The sequence below is a fragment of the Planococcus citri genome, chromosome 1, assembly GCF_950023065.1.
Source record: "Planococcus citri chromosome 1, ihPlaCitr1.1, whole genome shotgun sequence".
NCBI lineage: Eukaryota > Metazoa > Arthropoda > Insecta > Hemiptera > Pseudococcidae > Planococcus > Planococcus citri.
The window spans coordinates 36,098,143-36,116,218 of NC_088677.1; the positions used below are offsets into that span (position 1 = coordinate 36,098,143).

An 18,076-nucleotide genomic window follows, 5' to 3' on the forward strand; every position below is an offset into this window, starting at 1 on the left:
ACAGCTATGGTAGCTTAGATAGACGCTGATACTGGTAGAACGGTAGAAGTGGTAGACGACGAACGAAAACATCTTGACGTCGATAACGTACTTATGCTCACACATGGAACGTGCCAATCGTTACCTGTTTAGGTTAGATGTTAAATATTGCTTCACCGTGCAAGATCTTATATAGTTCTTACGCAGTGCAGTAGACCTAGATAATGCTCAGATTGAACGTTCCCTTCGGTTGAGTGAAATACTAATCATGGTCTCGAGAAATAGAATTGAAAACAGTACACTTATGTTGATAACTTGATACCAGTTGTGTGATTTTAAATTTCAATCACGTAGAACGGTAGAAGGAAATAATCTAAAAATCATTAATGATTATTGATTAAATTGAATAAATAAGAATATTGCATATCAATGTCATACACTTCAATTCAATTTCGTTCCAACTTCGTAGGTATGCTCTTTCCATTTCGAAATCTATTCATAGTATAGATAAAAAGTTTTGCCTTACTGATCCCTGCAACCGGACTCAGATCCAGAAGCGAAGCGGAGTGCTAGATTATTATCAACAAATTATTATAAAAAACAGTACGTAAATCATGATTTCAAAAAAAACTTGAGCGATCGGTAGTAAAAGCAAATTCTCTCTACTCTGGAAGCCAAGATATGATTCGAACTGCGACCTCCCATGTAGCCAAACTACGCCAAACTAAGCTAGCTACTCATCGTATGATCGTAAAACAGTAGTAAACTTTACTACGAATTTCTGTTGCACTGTTGCCGTTCCGCCCAAATTTCTTTTCCGCCGCCTGAACGAGTCAAGACTCAGACTGTCAAGAGTCAAACTATCTTTCCATGTGCTGCTTTGATTGATGTATGTGTGATTAAGATAAGATTCGATATAAGTTGTCATAAAAAAATTGATGAATATTTAATTCTTCCCTGGCGTAAGTATTTGATATTTTTGTAGTGATGAAAGCTAACGCTAAGAAAGCTTATGAAGAGGGTCATAGAAAATGTGTTGGATGTGGAAGAGTGGGTTATAGCGGCCTTTTCAGGTGAATACATGTGTCATTTTGTCATTTGCAACTCTCATCAGTACATTTCATAACTCATAAGCCTGCTTTCTAATGTTATGTCTATATTTATCAGCATTCCGCATGAACCGAATTTAAGAAATCTTTGGTTAAAAGCATGCGGTATTGATGAATCGACTAATATAGCCAAGGGAACAAAATTATGTGAAAAGCATTTTACCGAGGATGATTTTGTTCCCTGCGATGAAGGAAAACGAAAGTATTTGAAGAAAGATGCCATTCCAAGCATTAAAGTCGAGTACGTACTTACGTTTGTAGCTATGTAGATCTCACCATCTTTTGTACCTAGATACAACTTTTCTTGCTATTGAATATGTTTTCCCGATTTTTTCTATTATGCAGTCCAGAACAATTCAACAATCATCGAAGCGATTATCAATTTCATTGTTTTGTATGTGGTACGGTGTCTGGTATAAAACATTCTTATCATAGGTAAAAATTTTAATCATCGCAGATGTCTTTTTCGAGCGATATGTAGGTGTTTCGCCTAATGGAACACAAAGTTTCATTATGTAAGTCCATGTTACAGGATTCCTCTAGATCCCAACATTAGAGAGCAATGGCTTAGAAATGTTGGTATAAACATTGGCGCTTTCAACACAACCCCTCCAAGCATAAAACTATGCGATTCTCATTTTAGTAGAGACGACTTGTTAGTGCATCCACAATCGAAAATACGCAGATTACGAAAAGGTGCGCTGCCTTTCGCGATAAAGCAAAAAGAACCATCGAAATCGAAAATGTTTGTGATTTACTTTATTGATTCGTATTATTAAAACTTACTGTTCACCTGATTATTTTGACCATCGATGTATTGTATTTTTTTCCAGCTTTAAAGTCAACTCCTCTAAAACCTCATCTGCAAAATCCAAAGCAGTTGTTGCCGTTTCAAATACGGAGAACATTTCATGGGTACCTGAGAAATCTTCTTTGAGAAAAGAAACCGTCATTCCTATTATTGACTTGACTTCTTTCTCGAAGAAAGGCGATGTTATTCTCTCTATAGACTTGACTTCAGAAGGTAATATCTAGAATTCATGTTTTTCTTTTAATAAGTGTGTTGACGTAAGGGTTTTGGGTGTGACAATAAATATTTTCGTTTTGTTTTATAGATGACGCACATGCGAATTCTGAATCTGTACCAGAAGGAAAACAGGAACGTATTCGTCTCCAAAAAAAGGAAAAAGTTCGACCGGAGAAAGAATTGACATATTCTCAAGAACCATTGGAATCAAAAATGTTTGCTACCTATACATATTTATACATTATCGATTTAGTAGAATAATTTTTGTGACAATTTGCTTTTTCTTTAATTCAGCTTAAAAGCGACTTCTTCTACATCATCTCAGGAATCCAAAACTGTCGTCGCTTCAAGTACAAAAGACTTTTCCGATAAGAAAGCACCCGATCATTCCACTATATCTTCGAAAAAGAAAAGCGTTTTTCATATTGTAGACTCGACTTTGGAAGGTGACAGTATTTATATTTTTTAGAATAAGTGTGTTAAAGATTGGAAGAAATGCCTTATGATCATTCAATGAGTGGGTATTTTTCATTTTCATTCTTATTTCGCAGATGTCGAAGAACCAAAACCTCCTGAGTCTGACCTGAAAAAAAAACGAAAACGCATTCGTCAGCTGAAAGAGAAGAAAGTTCGACTGGATAACGAATTGACAGATTCTCAAGAACTATTGGAATCGAAAATGTGTGCTATGTTTACATTATCTATTCGTATCAAAATTTCTTGAATACTCGATTTATTTCCGTAATGGTTTACTTTTTCTTCTATTCAGCTCAAAAACGACTTCTAAAACACTGTCTCAGACATCCAAAACTGTCTCCGTTTCAAGTACTGAATACGTTTCCGAAGACGTTTCTCTCGTTGAAGAGTCCTCCAATTTGGAAGGTGAGAGTAAGTATTTATAATGTCTTAAATAAGAGTGTTGAAGATAAGGAAAAATATTATTATTCAACAAGCGGATATTTTCTATTTTCATTCTCATTTTCCAGACGTCCAAGATCCTCTTCAATCGAAATTGGATAAAAAGAAGAGACGTATTGGTCGTTTAAAAGAGAAAATCTCTCACTTCGAGAAAGAAGCAGCTGAGTGCAGAACTCTGCTCAACGACCTGCTTACAAAAAAATTAGTAACAAAAGAAGGGAGAAAGATGATCAAAGTGAGTAACTGAGTATGGCGTGAATTTAATTTTAATAATACTCGTATTATTGGATCTTCGCAACTTTTTTTGTTTAGAAATACATACGAAACGTGGAAGCAACATGAAGTGACAGCGATTGATCGATGCTGTAATGTACAAAATCCTTTATCCTTACGTATTTTTTTAAAATGTGCGATGCTCTTTTGTTTTACTACTTTTTATATTTATTATTTGCTGTTTGCCAATAATGAATTTATAGAAAGGTATTATTTAAGTTAATGTGATTTGCTATACGAATTACGAAATCATCATAATTGTATAAGATTACTGTGATCGTTAAAGATAATCATTTCGTTTAACGTTAGGAGTCGATGTTATATTTTTAATCCACATTTTTATTCTTGTTTTGTTTTATTCTGTTTTATATTTTTATATAAATAACTGTTTTAAAATAAATGAATTAAATTTACGAAACAGTAACTTGTTCATACGGATTTGCAGTGCAACTTCTCACGCAGTAGACCTGGATACTGCTCAGATTGAACGTTCCCTTCGTTTGAATCTAAATAGTGAAATACTACAATCATGATCTTAAGAAATAGAATTTAAAACGGTATAGATACCTATGATGATACCAATTGTGTATAATTTTAAATTTCAATCGCATTGAAGGAATTACTTCTTGAAAAAATCATTAATGATTAAATAAGAATAATATTGCATATCATATACGTCAATTTAATGTTCCAACTTCGTAGGTCGGTATGCTTTTTCCATTTCAAAATCTATTATCTATTTATTTATACGTAAAAGTTTTGCCGTAAGCGGAGTGCCGGATTATTATTATCAACAATTTCAAAAAACAGTACATAAAATCATGACTTCAAAAAAACTTGAGTGATCGGAGAAATGTTAGAATAAGAAAAGTCAGCTTTTCCTAGATCTGACTAGATATCTTCTGATAATACAACATTTCTTACTATTGAATGATGTTTTTGTCCTGATTTTTTTCTACTACCTATGCAATGCACTATGCAGTCCAGAACCATCCAGCAATCATCGAGTCGATTACAAAACTCATTATGTTGTATGCGGCGTCTTAGATGGAAGGAAACAGTCTATTCATTGGTAAATTTTTCTCATTTTTTAAAATTTTTTTATGCTTTTCATAATTGTGTTCTCCTATTCCTTACTCAGTCACTCGGTCTCGGTTACTCGGTTACTCGTATGATTTCAAGTTCTGATTACATCAATTAATACAATTGATTTTTCAAAAACCGTAAATAAAACTTGAAAAAAAAATTTAAAAGAAAGTCAGCTTTCTGTACAGAGTATTCTTCATTCTTGGAACTTCCGAACCGCGTCCTCCCCATCCATGCTTTGGTAGACGCTGGTAGACGACGAAAACCGGGAAAACATTCTGACGTCGGTGACGTTACACTCACACTGAAAGTTGAAACGTGCCAACCGTTCCTGTTAATAGGTAGATATATACGTTTCACCATCCTTGACCGGCCGACCGCGTGTGTTACGCCGAAGTACGCTTATGTGTTGTTTTTGAGTTTTAATTTGTGTAATGTATCTTGAGTCGAGTGAGGTGTAATTATCAGACAAACAGAAAAAATTATTGAGCATTATTCTCGTCCATTAAAATTGAAATTTTGTGTTGAAAGATGAATCAGTCTGATTCATATCGAAGACGAAAAGTATGGAATTGCATTGGATGTGGTAGACGGAGTTATTCCGGTTGTGGTGCCTTTTTTCTGTAAGTACCTATATACTGCCTAATTTGGCCCTTTCAAGTATGAATATAAATCAGTATCACACGCTTATCACCAGAAATAACGTTGCGTCGCTACAGTAAAGTGAACTTAACTTTACGCTGCTCATGCAGGTAAACACCTACACTATATATTTCACATTCATTTTGACGTATCGTGTATTAACAGGTTTCCAAAAGACCCAGAAAAGAAGAGAATTTGGCTAAAGAAATTGAACATTGATCCATCCAGTACGATTCCTGTTGAAACTCGATTGTGTAAAATGCATTTCAACCACACTGACTTCATAGTTGGCTATAAGAAAATAATGCTTAGAAAAAACGCGGTTCCTAGCGTTACAGTCAGGTAAGCACGTAAAAGTACAGCTTCAGATCTAGTGTTCATCTTAAGAATCTTTGCGCTGAATTTCCGAAAATACTTCAGTCATTAGGTACTCATGTAAAATATTTCTTTCATGAATTCAGGCCGGTGAAGACCCATCGTCCGTTCCGGGATTACCAAGTTTCTTGTTACGTGTGTGGAATGATGTACGCAGGATATCACTCTTTTCATAGGTAAGTTTTCTAATAATTACTCGTCTGTTTCTCTATTTCCTAATTCCTACATAGTATGTGTATTGTGTGGTCTATGCAGTTCAACTTGGTAGCTTTTCTGGCATTGGCTAGCGTAATTGCAGTCAATTAGGTATACTTGTCAATTGCGTCGACTACAGCAAGTGTAGACCGACGTGTTTTTTGGTACTCGTTGAATTTGATGTTTTTGTTCCAGAATTCCGGTTGACACAAACGTTAGACAAAAATGGCTGAAAAATGTCGGTATAGAAATTAGCGATTTTAATTCTATACCTACTGGTTGCATATATTTGTGCGATTCTCATTTCGCCAAAGAAGAATTTATTTATCATCCACATGCATTAAGGAGCAGATTAAGAAAAGGCGCGATGCCTCGGATGACATCTGCCAACTGTTTCAACAGTAATGGTAGTGGAAGTCTTGATTCATCGAAACGAGAAGATTTTGATACACCGAAACGTGATGCCGCTTTTGTGTCTTCATGCTCATTGAATACGAAATGTGCAGTAGCGTTGAACGATGGCATAAAAGACGAAAAGTCAATGAAATCGAAAAAAAAGTTTGTTTCTTTCATTATAGATTTATAAGTTCATTGGTATCATATATTCTATCTTTAATGTGACGTATAAACGACCTCTTTTAGAAAATCATCTAATAAATTTAAAGTAGGCGCTGTTTCAAGTGCAGAAATCACCTCACGCAAGAGACCAGTACCTGATGAATCTCGTATCTCTTCTTCAAAAAATGAAGATGTTTGTATCATTGTGGACTTGACTTCTGAAGGTAAAAAGTGCCAATTATTGTTCAACTTGGTGAAAATCGCAAAAATATAATTACTTGATGTGCAGATATTTTCATTTTTATATTACATATGTCGAAGGTTCAAATCCGCCTGAATATCTGCCAAAAAAAGGTCGTTCAAAAAAAAAGAATAAAGTCCGATTGGAGGAAGATTTTGAATATCAAGAACTAAAATCGAAAATGTTGGTCTTCTTCGCATCATCAATTATTCGTTATTTGCTACTTTTGAATCATTCTCCTAACGATGTCGGTATTATATTTTTATTCAGGTCAGGAGCGAACCGCCCTAAACAATCGCTTAAGAATTCCGAAGCAGACACCGCCCTGAGTAATGGTAATGCCTCAGGCAAGAAGGACCTTGATCAATCGCGTATTTCTTCTTCAAAAAATGAAGATGTTTGGTTCATTGTGGACTTAACTTCTGAAGGTAAAAAGTGGCAGTTATTGTTTAGCTTACTGAAAATCGCAAAAATATAATTACTTGATGTGCAGATACATACTTTCATTTTTATATTAGGTACATATGTCGAAGGTTCAAATCCACCTGAATATCCGTCAGAAAAACGTCGTTCAAAAAAAAAGAATAAAGTCCGATTGGAGGAAGATTTTGAACATCAAGAACCAAAATCGAAAATGTTGGTCTTTGCATCATCAATTCGTAATTTCCTTCTCGAATCATTTTCCTAACAATGTCGGTATTATTTATCTTTAATTTAGCTCAGCAGTAAACCCTTCTGAAAGATCATCTCAATGTTCCAATTCCAAAGCAGTCGCTTCAAGTTTATCTGCAGAGAATATTTCTGGCAACAAGAGACGACTTAATGTTTCGATAACTATAGACTTGACAACTGAAGGTGAAAGTAAGTATATCAAGTTATTCTTACTGTTAGTCTTGTTGAAGATTAAGAAAATTATAATCACTTGATGCGTGAGAATATTCATTTTAATTTTAATTTAATGTTAGCCGAAGATACGAATCCTCCCGATCCTGAATCTGAGGTGAAAAAAAAGAGAAAACTAATTCGTCGATTAAAAAAACAAATTAATCAATTGGAGGAAGAAATAACCGAGTACAAAATTGAAACGCTGCTCAACGACTTACTAGAAAAAAAATTGGTAATAATGAAAGAAGAGAAAAATATGATCAAAGTGAGTAGCTGAGTACCTAGTGTAAATTCTATTTTTGATAGCATTATTGTTGGGAACTTTTTTTGTTTAAAAATTTAGACGAAACGTGAAAGAAACATAAAGTGACTGCGATATTGATTGATGCATTTATCATTTCGTTCAAAGTTGGAGCTGACTTTATCTTTACATATTTTATTTTTTATTCGTGATGTTCTTTTGTTTTACTATATTTTATATTTTTAGATTAATTGCTGTTTGCCAGCAATGCGTTTATGTAGAATGATAGGTACCTACTGTATAAATTACTGGAATGTCGACCGCTGTGATGTGCTACCTATACGAAATCACAATAATTATTGTATAAGAATACTGTGTTGATATGTATTTTTTGTAGTGCAAGATCTTATGCAGAGACGATGCCAACTGTGTGAAATATTAATCATGGTCTAGAGAAATAGAATTGAAAACAGTACGCCTGTAATGATACCTGCAGTTGTGTGATTTTAATTTTAAAAAAGAAAAGCATTTTGATTAAATAAGGATAGATACTACCTATTGCATATATCATATATAATACTTCAATTTAATTTCGTTCCAACTGTGTATGTTCTTTCCATTTCAAAATAATATATTTACCTACACATGAAAAGTGGTATTACGCAGCCCATACTAGATAAACCTCAGACTTTTTGCGGCCCATCAGGACTTTTTGCAGCCCAGTACCGGGCTGCAAAAAGTCTATTCTGTTTTCGACCGCTACAGACATTCAAAAACAAGCCAACGCAGTGTGTACATAAGGCAAAACATCACTAAAGACCTGCATTATCCGATTTTATCAACTTGGCGTTACATACACGAGCGAATCGAGTTCCTCACCTCTCTGAAAGTCAATGAAAACATTTTTTTGGTGGCGGAAAAAGTCTGGGGAATATCTAAAAAACATACACTTGAGTGGGGAGCTCTCCTCAAAAATCGAAAATCGAATTACAAGCCCAAATGTAAGTCTTTTTCCAACCTGGTGGAGTATATACCTTCTTCTCATGGCCCAGCAGTAAGCTGCTGTGAGAACACGTGGAAAAATTCAAGCGCGCCCCTGCTAGTGCCAACACAAGTCGGTCCGCAAAAAGTCAGTGAAATATCATGGGCTGCGTAATGTATGGGGGAAATCTATATATACATATAATTATTACATTCTATATGTATAGGTAAACGTTTTGCCGTCACTGATCCTAAGGAACTAAATACCAGGTATGGAAATACGCCATCTTTGGATATAGATTTCGTAGTTTTGACGGTGATGTGATTTTTTCATTTCAGTCATATAAAGAAATGAAATCAAAAAAATGGTGGGAAAATGTTTATTTTGTGTATTAAAATGAATATGAAGTAAAAAAATAATGTAAATTGGCGGTATTATTAATAAATTGAGTCCTTAAAATTTTTTTTCTATATCCAAAGATGGCGTATTTCCATACCTGGTATTTAGTTCCTTAACTGATCCTACTCCCGGAGGCGAGGCGGAGTGCCAGATAATATTATTATATTATCCACAATTACAAAAAACGGTATGTAAATCATGACTTCAAAGAAACTTGAGTGATCGGAGAAATGTTTAAGTAAGAAAAGTCAGCTCTCTGACTCTGACTCTACTCTACCCCAAGAGGCCATGGTATGATTCGAACCGCGACCTCCCCATGCAGCTAAACTAAGCTAACACAGTTCCGCCTCCTGAACGAGTTAAACTATCAACGATAGTGATAGTGAAACGTTTTCATCATGTCCATGTGCTTTGATGTGAGTGTGGTGTGATCCAAAATCCAAGTTTAGTTGCCATAAGGATAAACTTGATGAATTTTCGTACTTCGCGAAGATATTTGATAATTTTGTGGTGATAAAAGGTAATCAATCAGATCCGTTATGAAATGTATTGGATGTGGAAGATGGAGTTCTGGCGGCCTTCACAAGTGAATACATGTGTCATATGTAACTCTCATCAGTACTATTCATAAGTCTGATTTCTAATTGTTATGTCTATGTTCATCAGCGTTCCGCAGGAACCAGATTTACGAAAGCTTTGGTTGAATGCATGTGGTATTGATGAATCAACTAATATGGCCAAGAAAGCAAAATTATGTGAACAGCATTTTACTGAGGATGATTTTGTTCCCAGCGATGTACAATCACGAAGGCGTTATTTGAAGAAACACGCTGTACCAAGTATTAAAGTCGAGTACGTACGTTTGCAGCTATCTAGATCTGACTATAGATATCTTCTGATAATACAACATTTCTTACTATGAATGATGTTTTTGTCCTGATTTTTTCCTACTACCTATGCAGTCCAGACCCATCCAGCAATCATCAAGTCGATTATAAATCTCATTGTCTTATATGCGGCGGCTTAGATGGAAGGAAACAGTCTTTTCATTGGTAAATATTCTAATCCGATGTGTTTAGCCGAATGGATTAAAAAGTTTAATTGCGTAACTTCATGTTACAGGATTCCTGTAGATCCCAACGTTAGAGAACAATGGCTGAGAAACGTTGGGATAGAAGTAGCCGATTTCAACACGACCCCTCGTTACTTAAAACTATGCGATTCTCATTTTAGTGAAGACGACTTCATTATTCATCCACAATCGAAAATACGCAGATTACGAAAAGGTGCGCTGCCTTTCGCGATAAAGCAAAAAGAACCATCGAAATCGAAAATGTTTGTGATTTACTTTATTGATTCGTATTATTAAAACTTACTGTTCACCTGATTATTTTGACCATCGATGTATTGTATTTTTTTCCAGCTTAAAAGTCAACTCCTCTAAAACCTCATCTGCAAAATCCAAAGCAGTTGTTGCCGTTTCAAATGCGGAGAACATTTCATGGGTACCTGAGAAATTTTCCTTGAGAAAAGAAACCGTCACTCCTACTATTGATTTGACTTCTTCTTCGAGGAAAGGAGATGTTACTCTCACTATAGACTTGACTTCAGAAGGTAATATCAAGTATTCAGTTTTTCTTTTATAAGTGCGTTGAGGTAAGAGTTTTGGGTGTGACAATATTTTCGTTTCGTTTTATAGATGACAAACATGCGAATCCCAAAACTGTCGTCGGTTCAAGTACCAAAGACGTTTATTCCGATAAGAAGGCACTCGATCAATCCAGTATTTCTTCTTTGAAAAAGGAAGGCGTTTCTCATACTGTAGACTCGACTTTATTGGAAGGTGATATTTAGTGTTTATATTTTTTTAAATATGTGCTGAAGATTGGGAGAAATATCTTATGATCCTTCTATGAGTGGGTATTTTCAATTTTCATTCTTGTTTCGCAGATGTCCAAGATCAAAAACCTGAGCAAGGCTTAAAAAGAAAACGGAAAAAGAAAAAAGTTCGAGTGGAAAACGAATTAATAGATCCTGCAGAACCGTTGGAATTGAAAATGTTTGCTACATTCACATTATTGATTTGAATCAAAATTCTCTGAGAACATCCTTGATTTATTTCCGTTACGAATTTACTTTTTCTCTTATTCAGCACAAAAATGAATTCTAAAACATCTCAGAAATCCGAAACTGTCTCCGTTTCAAGTACAGAGGGCGTTTCCGATAAGAAGGCACCCGATCAATCCGGTATTTCTTCTTTGAAAAAGAAACACATTTCTCTTACTGTAGACTCGACTTTATTGGAAGGTGACATGTAGTATTTATATTTTTTTAAATATGTGTGTTGAAGATTGGTAAAAATATCTTATGATCATTCTTGTTTCGCAGATGACCAAGATCCAAAACCTGAGCCAGACTTGAAAAGAAAACGGAAAAAGAAAAAAGTTCGAGTGGAAAACGTATTAACAGATCCTGCAGAATCGTTGGAATCGGAAATGTTTGTTATATTTAGATTATTGATTTGAATCAAAATTCTCTGAGTACTTATTAATTAATTTCCGTAATGATTTTTTACTTTTTCTTTTCTTCAGCTCAAAAATGAGTGCTATTAAAACATCATCTCAGAAATCCGAAACTGTCTCCATTTCAAGTACAGAGGGCGTTTCCGATAAGAAGGCACCCGATCAATCCAGTATTTCTTCTTTGAAAAAGAAACACATTTCTATTACTGTAGACTCGACTTTATTGGAAGGTGACATTTAGTGTTTATATTTTTTTAAATATGTGTGTTGAAGATTGGGAGAAATATCTTATGATCATTCAATGAGTTGGTATTTTCAATTTTCATTCTTGTTTCGCAGATGTCCAAGATCCAAAACCTGAGCCAGACTTGAAAAGAAAACGGAAAAAGAAAAAAGTTCGAGTCGAAAACGTATTAACAGATCCTGCAGAATCGTTGGAATCGGAAATGTTTGTTATATTTAGATTATTGATTTGAATCAAAATTCTCTGAGTACTTATTAATTAATTTCCGTAATGATTTTTTACTTTTTCTTTTCTTCAGCTCAAAAATGAGTGCTATTAAAACATCATCTCAGAAATCCGAAACTGTCTCCGTTTCAAGTACAGAGGGCGTTTCCGATAAGAAGGCACCCGATCAATCCAGTATATTTTCTTCTTTGAAAAAGAAACACATTTCTCTTACTGTAGACTCGACTTTATTGGAAGGTGATATTTAGTGTTTATATTTTTTTTAATATGTGCTGAAGATTGGGAGAAATATCTTATGATCATTCAATGAGTGGGTATTTTCAATTTTCATTCTTGTTTCGCAGATGTCCAAGATCCAAAACCTGAGCCAGACTTGAAAAGAAAACGGAAAAAGAAAAAAGTTCGAGTCGAAAACGAATTAACAGATCCTCCAGAACCGTTGGAATTGAAAATGTTTGCTATATTTACATTATCGATTTTGAATCAAAATTCTCTGAGTACCTACTTGATTTATTTCCGTACCTAACGATTTACTTTTTCTTTTATTCAGCTCAAAAATGACTTCTTCTAATACATCAGCTCAGACATCCGAAACTGTCTCCGTTTCCAGTACAGAGGACGTTTCCGATAAGAAGGCACCAGATCATTCCACTGTATTTTCTTCCAAAAAGAAACGCATTTCTCTTACTGTAGAATCAACTTTGGAAGGTGACATTTAGTGTTTATATTTTTTTAAATATGTATGTGTGTTGAAGATTGGGAGAAATATCTTATGATCATTCAATGAGTGGATATTTTCAATTTTCATTCTTGTTTCGCAGATGTCCAAGATCCAAAACCTGAGCCAGACTTGAAAAGAAAACGGAAAAAGAAAAAAGTTCGAGTCGAAAACGAATTACCAGATCCTCCAGAACCGATGGAAACGAAAATGTTTGCTATATTTACATTATCGATTTGAATCAAAATTCTCTGAGTACCTACTTGATTTATTTCCGTACCTAACGATTTACTTTTTCTTTTATTCAGCTCAAAAATGACTTCTTCTAATACATCAGCTCAGACATCCGAAACTGTCTCCGTTTCCAGTACAGAGGACGTTTCCGATAAGAAGGCACCAGATCATTCCACTGTATTTTCTTCCAAAAAGAAACGCATTTCTCTTACTGTAGAATCAACTTTGGAAGGTGACATTTAGTGTTTATATTTTTTTAAATATGTATGTGTGTTGAAGATTGGGAGAAATATCTTATGATCATTCAATGAGTGGATATTTTCAATTTTCATTCTTGTTTCGCAGATGTCCAAGATCCAAAACCTGAGCCAGACTTGAAAAGAAAACGGAAAAAGAAAAAAGTTCGAGTCGAAAACGAATTACCAGATCCTCCAGAACCGATGGAAACGAAAATGTTTGCTATATTTACATTATCGATTTGAATCAAAATTCTCTGAGTACCTACTTGATTTATTTCCGTACCTAACGATTTACTTTTTCTTTTATTCAGCTCAAAAATGACTTCTTCTAATACATCAGCTCAGACATCCGAAACTGTCTCCGTTTCCAGTACAGAGGACGTTTCCGATAAGAAGGCACCAGATCATTCCACTGTATTTTCTTCCAAAAAGAAACGCATTTCTCTTACTGTAGAATCAACTTTGGAAGGTGACATTTAGTGTTTATATTTTTTTTAATATGTGTGTTGAAGATTGGTAGAAATATCTTATGATCATTCTAATGAGTGGGTATTTTCCATTTTCATTCTTGTTTCGCAGATGTCCAAGATCCAAAACCTCCTGAGTCAGACTTAAAAAGAAAACGGAAAAAGAAAAAAGTTCGATTGGAAAACGAATTACCAGATCCTCCAGAACCGATGGAAACGAAAATGTTTGCTATATTTACATTATCGATTTGAATCAAAATTCTCTGAGTACTTAATTAATTTCCGTAATGATTTGCTTTTTCTTTTATTCAGCTCAAATATGACCTCTTGTAAAACATCATCTAAGAAATTCAAATCTGTTACCGTTTCAAGTACAGAATATGTTTCCGATGAGAAGGCACCTGAACATTGCAGCACTTCTTCGAAAAAAGAAGACGCTTCTCTGACTGTAGAATCCAATTTAGAAGGTGAAATTTAGTATTTATATTTTCTTGAATCAGAGTGTTGAAAATTGGAAAAAATATCATCATTCAATAAGCGTATATTTTCTATTTTCATTCTTATTTTCCAGATGTCAAAAATGAAAATCCTCCTCAATCTGAGCTAGAAAAAAAAGAGGGGCATATTCGTCGCTTGAATAATAAGATATCATTATTAAAAGGAGAATTAGCACTTTACGAACCCTTTTACGAAATCCTACTTGAACAAAAATTAGTGATGAAAAAGGGGAAAAAAATGATCAAAGTGAGTAACCGAGTAAAGTTTAATTTTGATAATATTATATTTGCATCTTCGCAACTTTTTTTGTTTAGGAAATCCTACAAAACCTGGAAGCTACGTAAAGTGACTGCAATATTGATCGATGTTGTGTTTGTACGTACAAAATCATAGTACGAGATTTATAAAATTACTGTGTTCGTTGTTTTAATTTGTAAGATTTATCATGTCGTTCAAAGTTGGAGTTGACTTTGTCTTATAGTTACGTATTTCTATTTTTTATTCGCGATGTTCTTCTGTTTTATTAAGTTTTATATATTTTTAGATTAATTGCTGTTTGCCAGCAATGAATTTATAGATTCCTGTTATTACATATTTTCAATTTTGTTCCAACTTTATGCTCTTTCCATTTCAAAATCTATTTAAATTGGAAAATTGAAAAACAATAATTATTGAAATTTCAAGATTTTAGAGTCAGTTTATCAGTACGTTGAAGTTGAAACTGTTGAAAGGTACGTGGAATAATAATAAATAAAAATAAATTTTGAGCACCTTTGTGACGTCATGAAAAATTCAAAATCCGTTCGCCAATCTACCAATCATATACTTGGAAAAATAGAAAGACCTTATTCGCATACGGCTTTGGCTTTGGTGAAAAAATCAAAATATTCAAAACATCATGTAGGTACGCCATTGCTCATTGCTGAGTCTGAGTTTCTGTGAAAATGTTTTTTTTTTCGTAAAAAATTCATGAATATTTGCCTCTTCGGCGTGATTTCTGTTGCGATTTATTGTTTGAGTATTAATTAGTTCAGTTTAGTGTCACTTCTTATATTTCATGATTCATTGATAACGCCTGTATCCGTTGAAGTATAATTTCATCTGGGTTTGAATTCTCACACTTAGCATCAACCGAAATTCTTGTAAGTACGCTATCATTCAATCATTTCGTAGTCAGCGGTTCATTCTTCACCATGATTCTATTACGAAAGAAGCAGGTATCCATGTAGAATACGGGTTTACATACCGAGCAAATTCTCATGTTTCAGGAATCACAAGATGTCATCACGTCATAGAGAATGGGATCCGGCCTGCAAAGTGTACATCGGTAATTTGAAAACTAACGCTAGTAAAAATGAATTGGAAGACACATTTTCGAAGTACGGACCTCTCAGAAACATATGGGTGGCTCGAAATCCTCCAGGATTCGCTTTTGTCGAATTCGAAGACTCACGAGATGCTGAAGATGCAGTCAGGGGACTAGATGGAACGTCTGTATCTTCGTACAAAAGCTACCGTTGGCGATTCGTATCGGTAACATTGACGATGTTTGTATCATTTCAGTCGCTGTTGCGGATCTCGTATGATCGTTGAAATGTCAAATGGAAAAACTCGTACTCGCGAAAAATATGGTCGTGAAGAATTCCGCCGACGTTCGCCATCGTATAGGTAATGATTATTTTCAAGTTTACTACGGTGTTTCATTAATTGCGTATTTGTTTTTAATAATTTGGAAACTATAAGACAACAGAATAATATTAAAGTAAAACTCTATAATGTTATTTTGAAATTTTAACAGGTTTATTCCTACATTTTTACGATTAACACCACCTCGATCACCACCAAATCACCATCCCAACAGTCACCATTATTATCTCCATCAGGGCGGATGCCGCCACTTCGCGCGCATCTTTCTACATCATAACCCGCATCAATCTCCAAATTTTATTACAACTTAAGCGCGTACATCGACATCTCTGCTCTATTGCTGTCAACATGAGGGTATAACTTCTTAAATTTGTGACTATCCTAACGGTGTTATAAACGTCTCACATATGTCTACATTTGGTGAATTTTTCTTCTCGGGTTATTTCATCACTTCCATTGATAGGCACTGAGTATGTATTTCTGAACAGATTTCGCTGTTTGGAGTATTATATTCTTTCCTGGTTATCCTGTTGAATGCGTTAACTGCGACGTTTTCTCCCATTTTTTTTTTATTTTTAAATTGTGAAGAAAGCTCTTGTGTATTGGTGAAAAGGGAACTACGTACTATCCTAGTATTTAATAATTTTTTTTTCGTTCCTAGAATTTATTCATGGGTTAACGGTTAAAATGAAGAGATGGGATTAAAAATGGTGTGTTATTAATGTGGGTGGTAGTAGAAAATTTGATCATGTTGAAACGAATTTATTACGTGTGTATATTTTAAGCTTTTTGACTTCTTTTCAGAACAATTTATCTATTTGTAGCATCTCTGCCAGCAACGTTAAGCGAATGTTTGATTTTCACGACACGAACTGCGTCATTAATCCAGTCGTGTTTTTATTTATTATTGTTTTCGTATGGTTTGGAGATGCTCTAAATTAACTCGGTTGTTGTGCTTCTTGTTCGAATATCAGTTTTTCATATCGATGTAATACTATTGATGAATGTTATATTTACAGAGACAGACAAAGGTCACCGCCGCCGAAAAGATATCGTTCGTATTCACGTTCTAGATCGAGAAGCCCGGTTTATAGAAGATCGCGTTCGACGTCGAGGGAACGTAGATAAAGTAAGATAAATGCGAAATTCTCGATACTTTTTAATTACGACGATTTGTTTATTTTTAAATCATTTTTCCCAGGTACTCGCTTCGTATTGTAGAAGCGCGATGTGTGGTTTGTGAAAGATGACGATTTGAAAACGTAGCAGCCAATTGCGATCATTTTTTTTACTGGCTATCAAGTTATTCATCAACATGATCATGAGGAATGTATCGTCAACATTTTAATTCTTAAGTGTATCTTTGTTTTTTTTTCTTTTTAAATAAGGATTGTCTTAATTTTATGCTTGTTATTTTGATGTAAATTTTACGTACCAAACTGCTTCGGTAATTGCATTTTTGTACTTATTATTGTAGAATTATGGGTAGATACTCGTATTTAGAAAACCAGAGTTGCAGAAGTAATTATTGAGATATCTAATGACATTTTTGTAATACCTAATTTTATTCATGCTGCGCGTTTGATCTTATTATTGAAAATATGTGCCCAAGTTTCTAAACCAAACGTACTTATTTTTTCCTTGATCAACCTCAAAGTATAAATAATAGTATTTTTTCAGTATGTAAGTGTGTTATTTATTGTTTTCATCGTACGTATGACGTAATACCGTAGGAATGAAAAATTCTAAAATAACATGTTTAGAATCTGTAAGTACAGAATATTCATTTAAAAACATGAAAACTTTCATTGAAAATTGAAATGTTCAATCACTGAATTCTTCAAAAATCAGTGTGATTTTCAACCACATCATGAAAATAATTTCTGAAATCGAAGATGTTTTTCGAAGTGTACAGTTCATGTGGTCATTTTCAAGGCTAAATGATTGCTTCAGTTTTTCTGAACGTGCATTTTACTAGTTACGACACATTACAACATTTTAGAAAAATTTGAGCCTCCAATACATGCCTGTACGACCATCAGAAGTTCGAGTAAATTTCAAGCTACGTTTACGTTCTGATCGTTAATTCGTTTTCAAGTTTTGTACCCTCTCTTTCGAGGCTGCTTTGGAGCTGGGAGTTGAGTATGAAAATGACCCAAAATATGAATTCGGTGTTCCCAACCCCCCCCCCCCCCCCCATCATATTTAATTTGCACTTTATCCTTCACATTTTGTGCGTCCAGTTTAAAAAATGTTCTGCACAAATAATACTCACCCCTCTTAACAAATCAAAATCGACGAAAAGAGCCCAGAATGAGCTCTAGAATGACTCTTGTTAACGTTACTAGGAGAATAGACTAAAATTTTTTTTA

At 34.4% G+C, this 18,076-nt stretch overlaps 4 protein-coding genes across 10 annotated transcripts; all 4 read left to right on the forward strand.

Annotated features, from left to right (window-relative positions):
- The first annotated feature begins 358 nt into the window (after window positions 1–358).
- On the forward strand, window positions 359–3,739 carry LOC135831701 (uncharacterized). 4 transcript variants are annotated; one of them, XM_065344386.1, is made up of 12 exons: window positions 362–868; window positions 947–1,052; window positions 1,147–1,329; window positions 1,434–1,523; window positions 1,621–1,833; window positions 1,922–2,112; window positions 2,204–2,330; window positions 2,410–2,561; window positions 2,667–2,796; window positions 2,885–3,003; window positions 3,102–3,268; window positions 3,346–3,738. In XM_065344386.1, exons 2-12 carry the CDS (start codon window positions 967–969, stop codon window positions 3,373–3,375), a joined length of 1,488 nt encoding a protein of 495 aa, XP_065200458.1. In that variant the 5' UTR covers window positions 362–868; window positions 947–966; the 3' UTR covers window positions 3,376–3,738. The 4 variants fall into 4 exon arrangements, with proteins under 4 accessions (XP_065200461.1, XP_065200458.1, XP_065200459.1 ...); XM_065344387.1 differs by having other exon boundaries at window positions 363–868; window positions 965–1,052; XM_065344389.1 differs by having other exon boundaries at window positions 359–1,052; window positions 2,885–2,997; window positions 3,346–3,739.
- An 836-nt stretch (window positions 3,740–4,575) lies between these two features.
- Window positions 4,576–8,130, forward strand: LOC135831700 (uncharacterized). 2 transcript variants are annotated; one of them, XM_065344384.1, is made up of 11 exons: window positions 4,576–5,015; window positions 5,200–5,376; window positions 5,496–5,585; window positions 5,800–6,162; window positions 6,247–6,386; window positions 6,484–6,586; window positions 6,674–6,831; window positions 6,937–7,039; window positions 7,122–7,264; window positions 7,369–7,553; window positions 7,632–8,130. In XM_065344384.1, exons 1-11 carry the CDS (start codon window positions 4,924–4,926, stop codon window positions 7,656–7,658), a joined length of 1,581 nt encoding a protein of 526 aa, XP_065200456.1. In that variant the 5' UTR covers window positions 4,576–4,923; the 3' UTR covers window positions 7,659–8,130. The 2 variants fall into 2 exon arrangements, with proteins under 2 accessions (XP_065200456.1, XP_065200454.1); XM_065344382.1 differs by having other exon boundaries at window positions 4,601–5,015; window positions 6,922–7,039.
- Window positions 8,131–9,092: 962 nt separating this feature from the next.
- On the forward strand, window positions 9,093–15,200 carry LOC135831697 (uncharacterized). The gene is made up of 22 exons (XM_065344374.1): window positions 9,093–9,496; window positions 9,577–9,762; window positions 9,873–9,962; window positions 10,033–10,245; window positions 10,334–10,524; window positions 10,610–10,753; window positions 10,861–10,969; window positions 11,063–11,217; window positions 11,299–11,407; window positions 11,502–11,662; window positions 11,772–11,880; window positions 11,975–12,138; window positions 12,246–12,354; window positions 12,452–12,609; window positions 12,723–12,831; window positions 12,928–13,085; window positions 13,199–13,307; window positions 13,404–13,561; window positions 13,672–13,783; window positions 13,872–14,026; window positions 14,131–14,303; window positions 14,372–15,200. Exons 1-22 carry the CDS (start codon window positions 9,450–9,452, stop codon window positions 14,399–14,401), a joined length of 2,949 nt encoding a protein of 982 aa, XP_065200446.1. The 5' UTR covers window positions 9,093–9,449; the 3' UTR covers window positions 14,402–15,200.
- Window positions 14,972–17,386, forward strand: LOC135831703 (RNA-binding protein 1-like). Of its 3 annotated transcripts, none has more exons than XR_010556219.1 (6): window positions 14,972–15,199; window positions 15,326–15,547; window positions 15,621–15,725; window positions 15,856–16,058; window positions 16,509–16,833; window positions 16,906–17,386. XR_010556219.1 is itself a non-coding variant. In XM_065344391.1 (5 exons), exons 2-4 carry the CDS (start codon window positions 15,336–15,338, stop codon window positions 16,830–16,832), a joined length of 426 nt encoding a protein of 141 aa, XP_065200463.1. In that variant the 5' UTR covers window positions 14,981–15,199; window positions 15,326–15,335; the 3' UTR covers window position 16,833; window positions 16,906–17,386. The 3 variants fall into 3 exon arrangements, 1 of the variants encoding a protein (XP_065200463.1); XR_010556220.1 differs by having other exon boundaries at window positions 14,973–15,199; window positions 16,724–16,833; XM_065344391.1 differs by lacking the exon at window positions 15,856–16,058 and having other exon boundaries at window positions 14,981–15,199; window positions 16,724–16,833.
- Window positions 17,387–18,076: the final 690 nt, after the last annotated feature.

What these genes read in the sequence shown, in the direction of transcription:
- LOC135831701 (XM_065344386.1), top strand. Translation starts at nt 967, where the DNA reads ATGAAAGCTAACGCTAAGAAAGCTTATGAAGAGGGTCATAGAAAATGT. An exon ending in TGTAGACTCGACTTTGGAAG is followed by an intron (nt 2,562 to 2,666) that starts GTGACAGTATTT and finishes CTTATTTCGCAG; the next exon opens with ATGTCGAAGAACCAAAACCT. An exon ending in CTCCAATTTGGAAGGTGAGA is followed by an intron (nt 3,004 to 3,101) that starts GTAAGTATTTAT and finishes CTCATTTTCCAG; the next exon opens with ACGTCCAAGATCCTCTTCAA.
- LOC135831703 (XM_065344391.1), top strand. Translation starts at nt 15,336, where the DNA reads ATGTCATCACGTCATAGAGAATGGGATCCGGCCTGCAAAGTGTACATC. An exon ending in GTCAGGGGACTAGATGGAAC is followed by an intron (nt 15,548 to 15,620) that starts GTCTGTATCTTC and finishes GTATCATTTCAG; the next exon opens with TCGCTGTTGCGGATCTCGTA. An exon ending in CGACGTTCGCCATCGTATAG is followed by an intron (nt 15,726 to 16,723) that starts GTAATGATTATT and finishes TTATATTTACAG; the next exon opens with AGACAGACAAAGGTCACCGC.
- LOC135831700 (XM_065344382.1), top strand. Translation starts at nt 4,924, where the DNA reads ATGAATCAGTCTGATTCATATCGAAGACGAAAAGTATGGAATTGCATT. An exon ending in GGATATCACTCTTTTCATAG is followed by an intron (nt 5,586 to 5,799) that starts GTAAGTTTTCTA and finishes TTTTTGTTCCAG; the next exon opens with AATTCCGGTTGACACAAACG. An exon ending in TCAATGAAATCGAAAAAAAA is followed by an intron (nt 6,163 to 6,246) that starts GTTTGTTTCTTT and finishes GACCTCTTTTAG; the next exon opens with AAAATCATCTAATAAATTTA.
- LOC135831697 (XM_065344374.1), top strand. Translation starts at nt 9,450, where the DNA reads ATGAAATGTATTGGATGTGGAAGATGGAGTTCTGGCGGCCTTCACAA. An exon ending in GTACCAAGTATTAAAGTCGA is followed by an intron (nt 9,763 to 9,872) that starts GTACGTACGTTT and finishes CTACCTATGCAG; the next exon opens with TCCAGACCCATCCAGCAATC. An exon ending in AGACTCGACTTTATTGGAAG is followed by an intron (nt 10,754 to 10,860) that starts GTGATATTTAGT and finishes CTTGTTTCGCAG; the next exon opens with ATGTCCAAGATCAAAAACCT.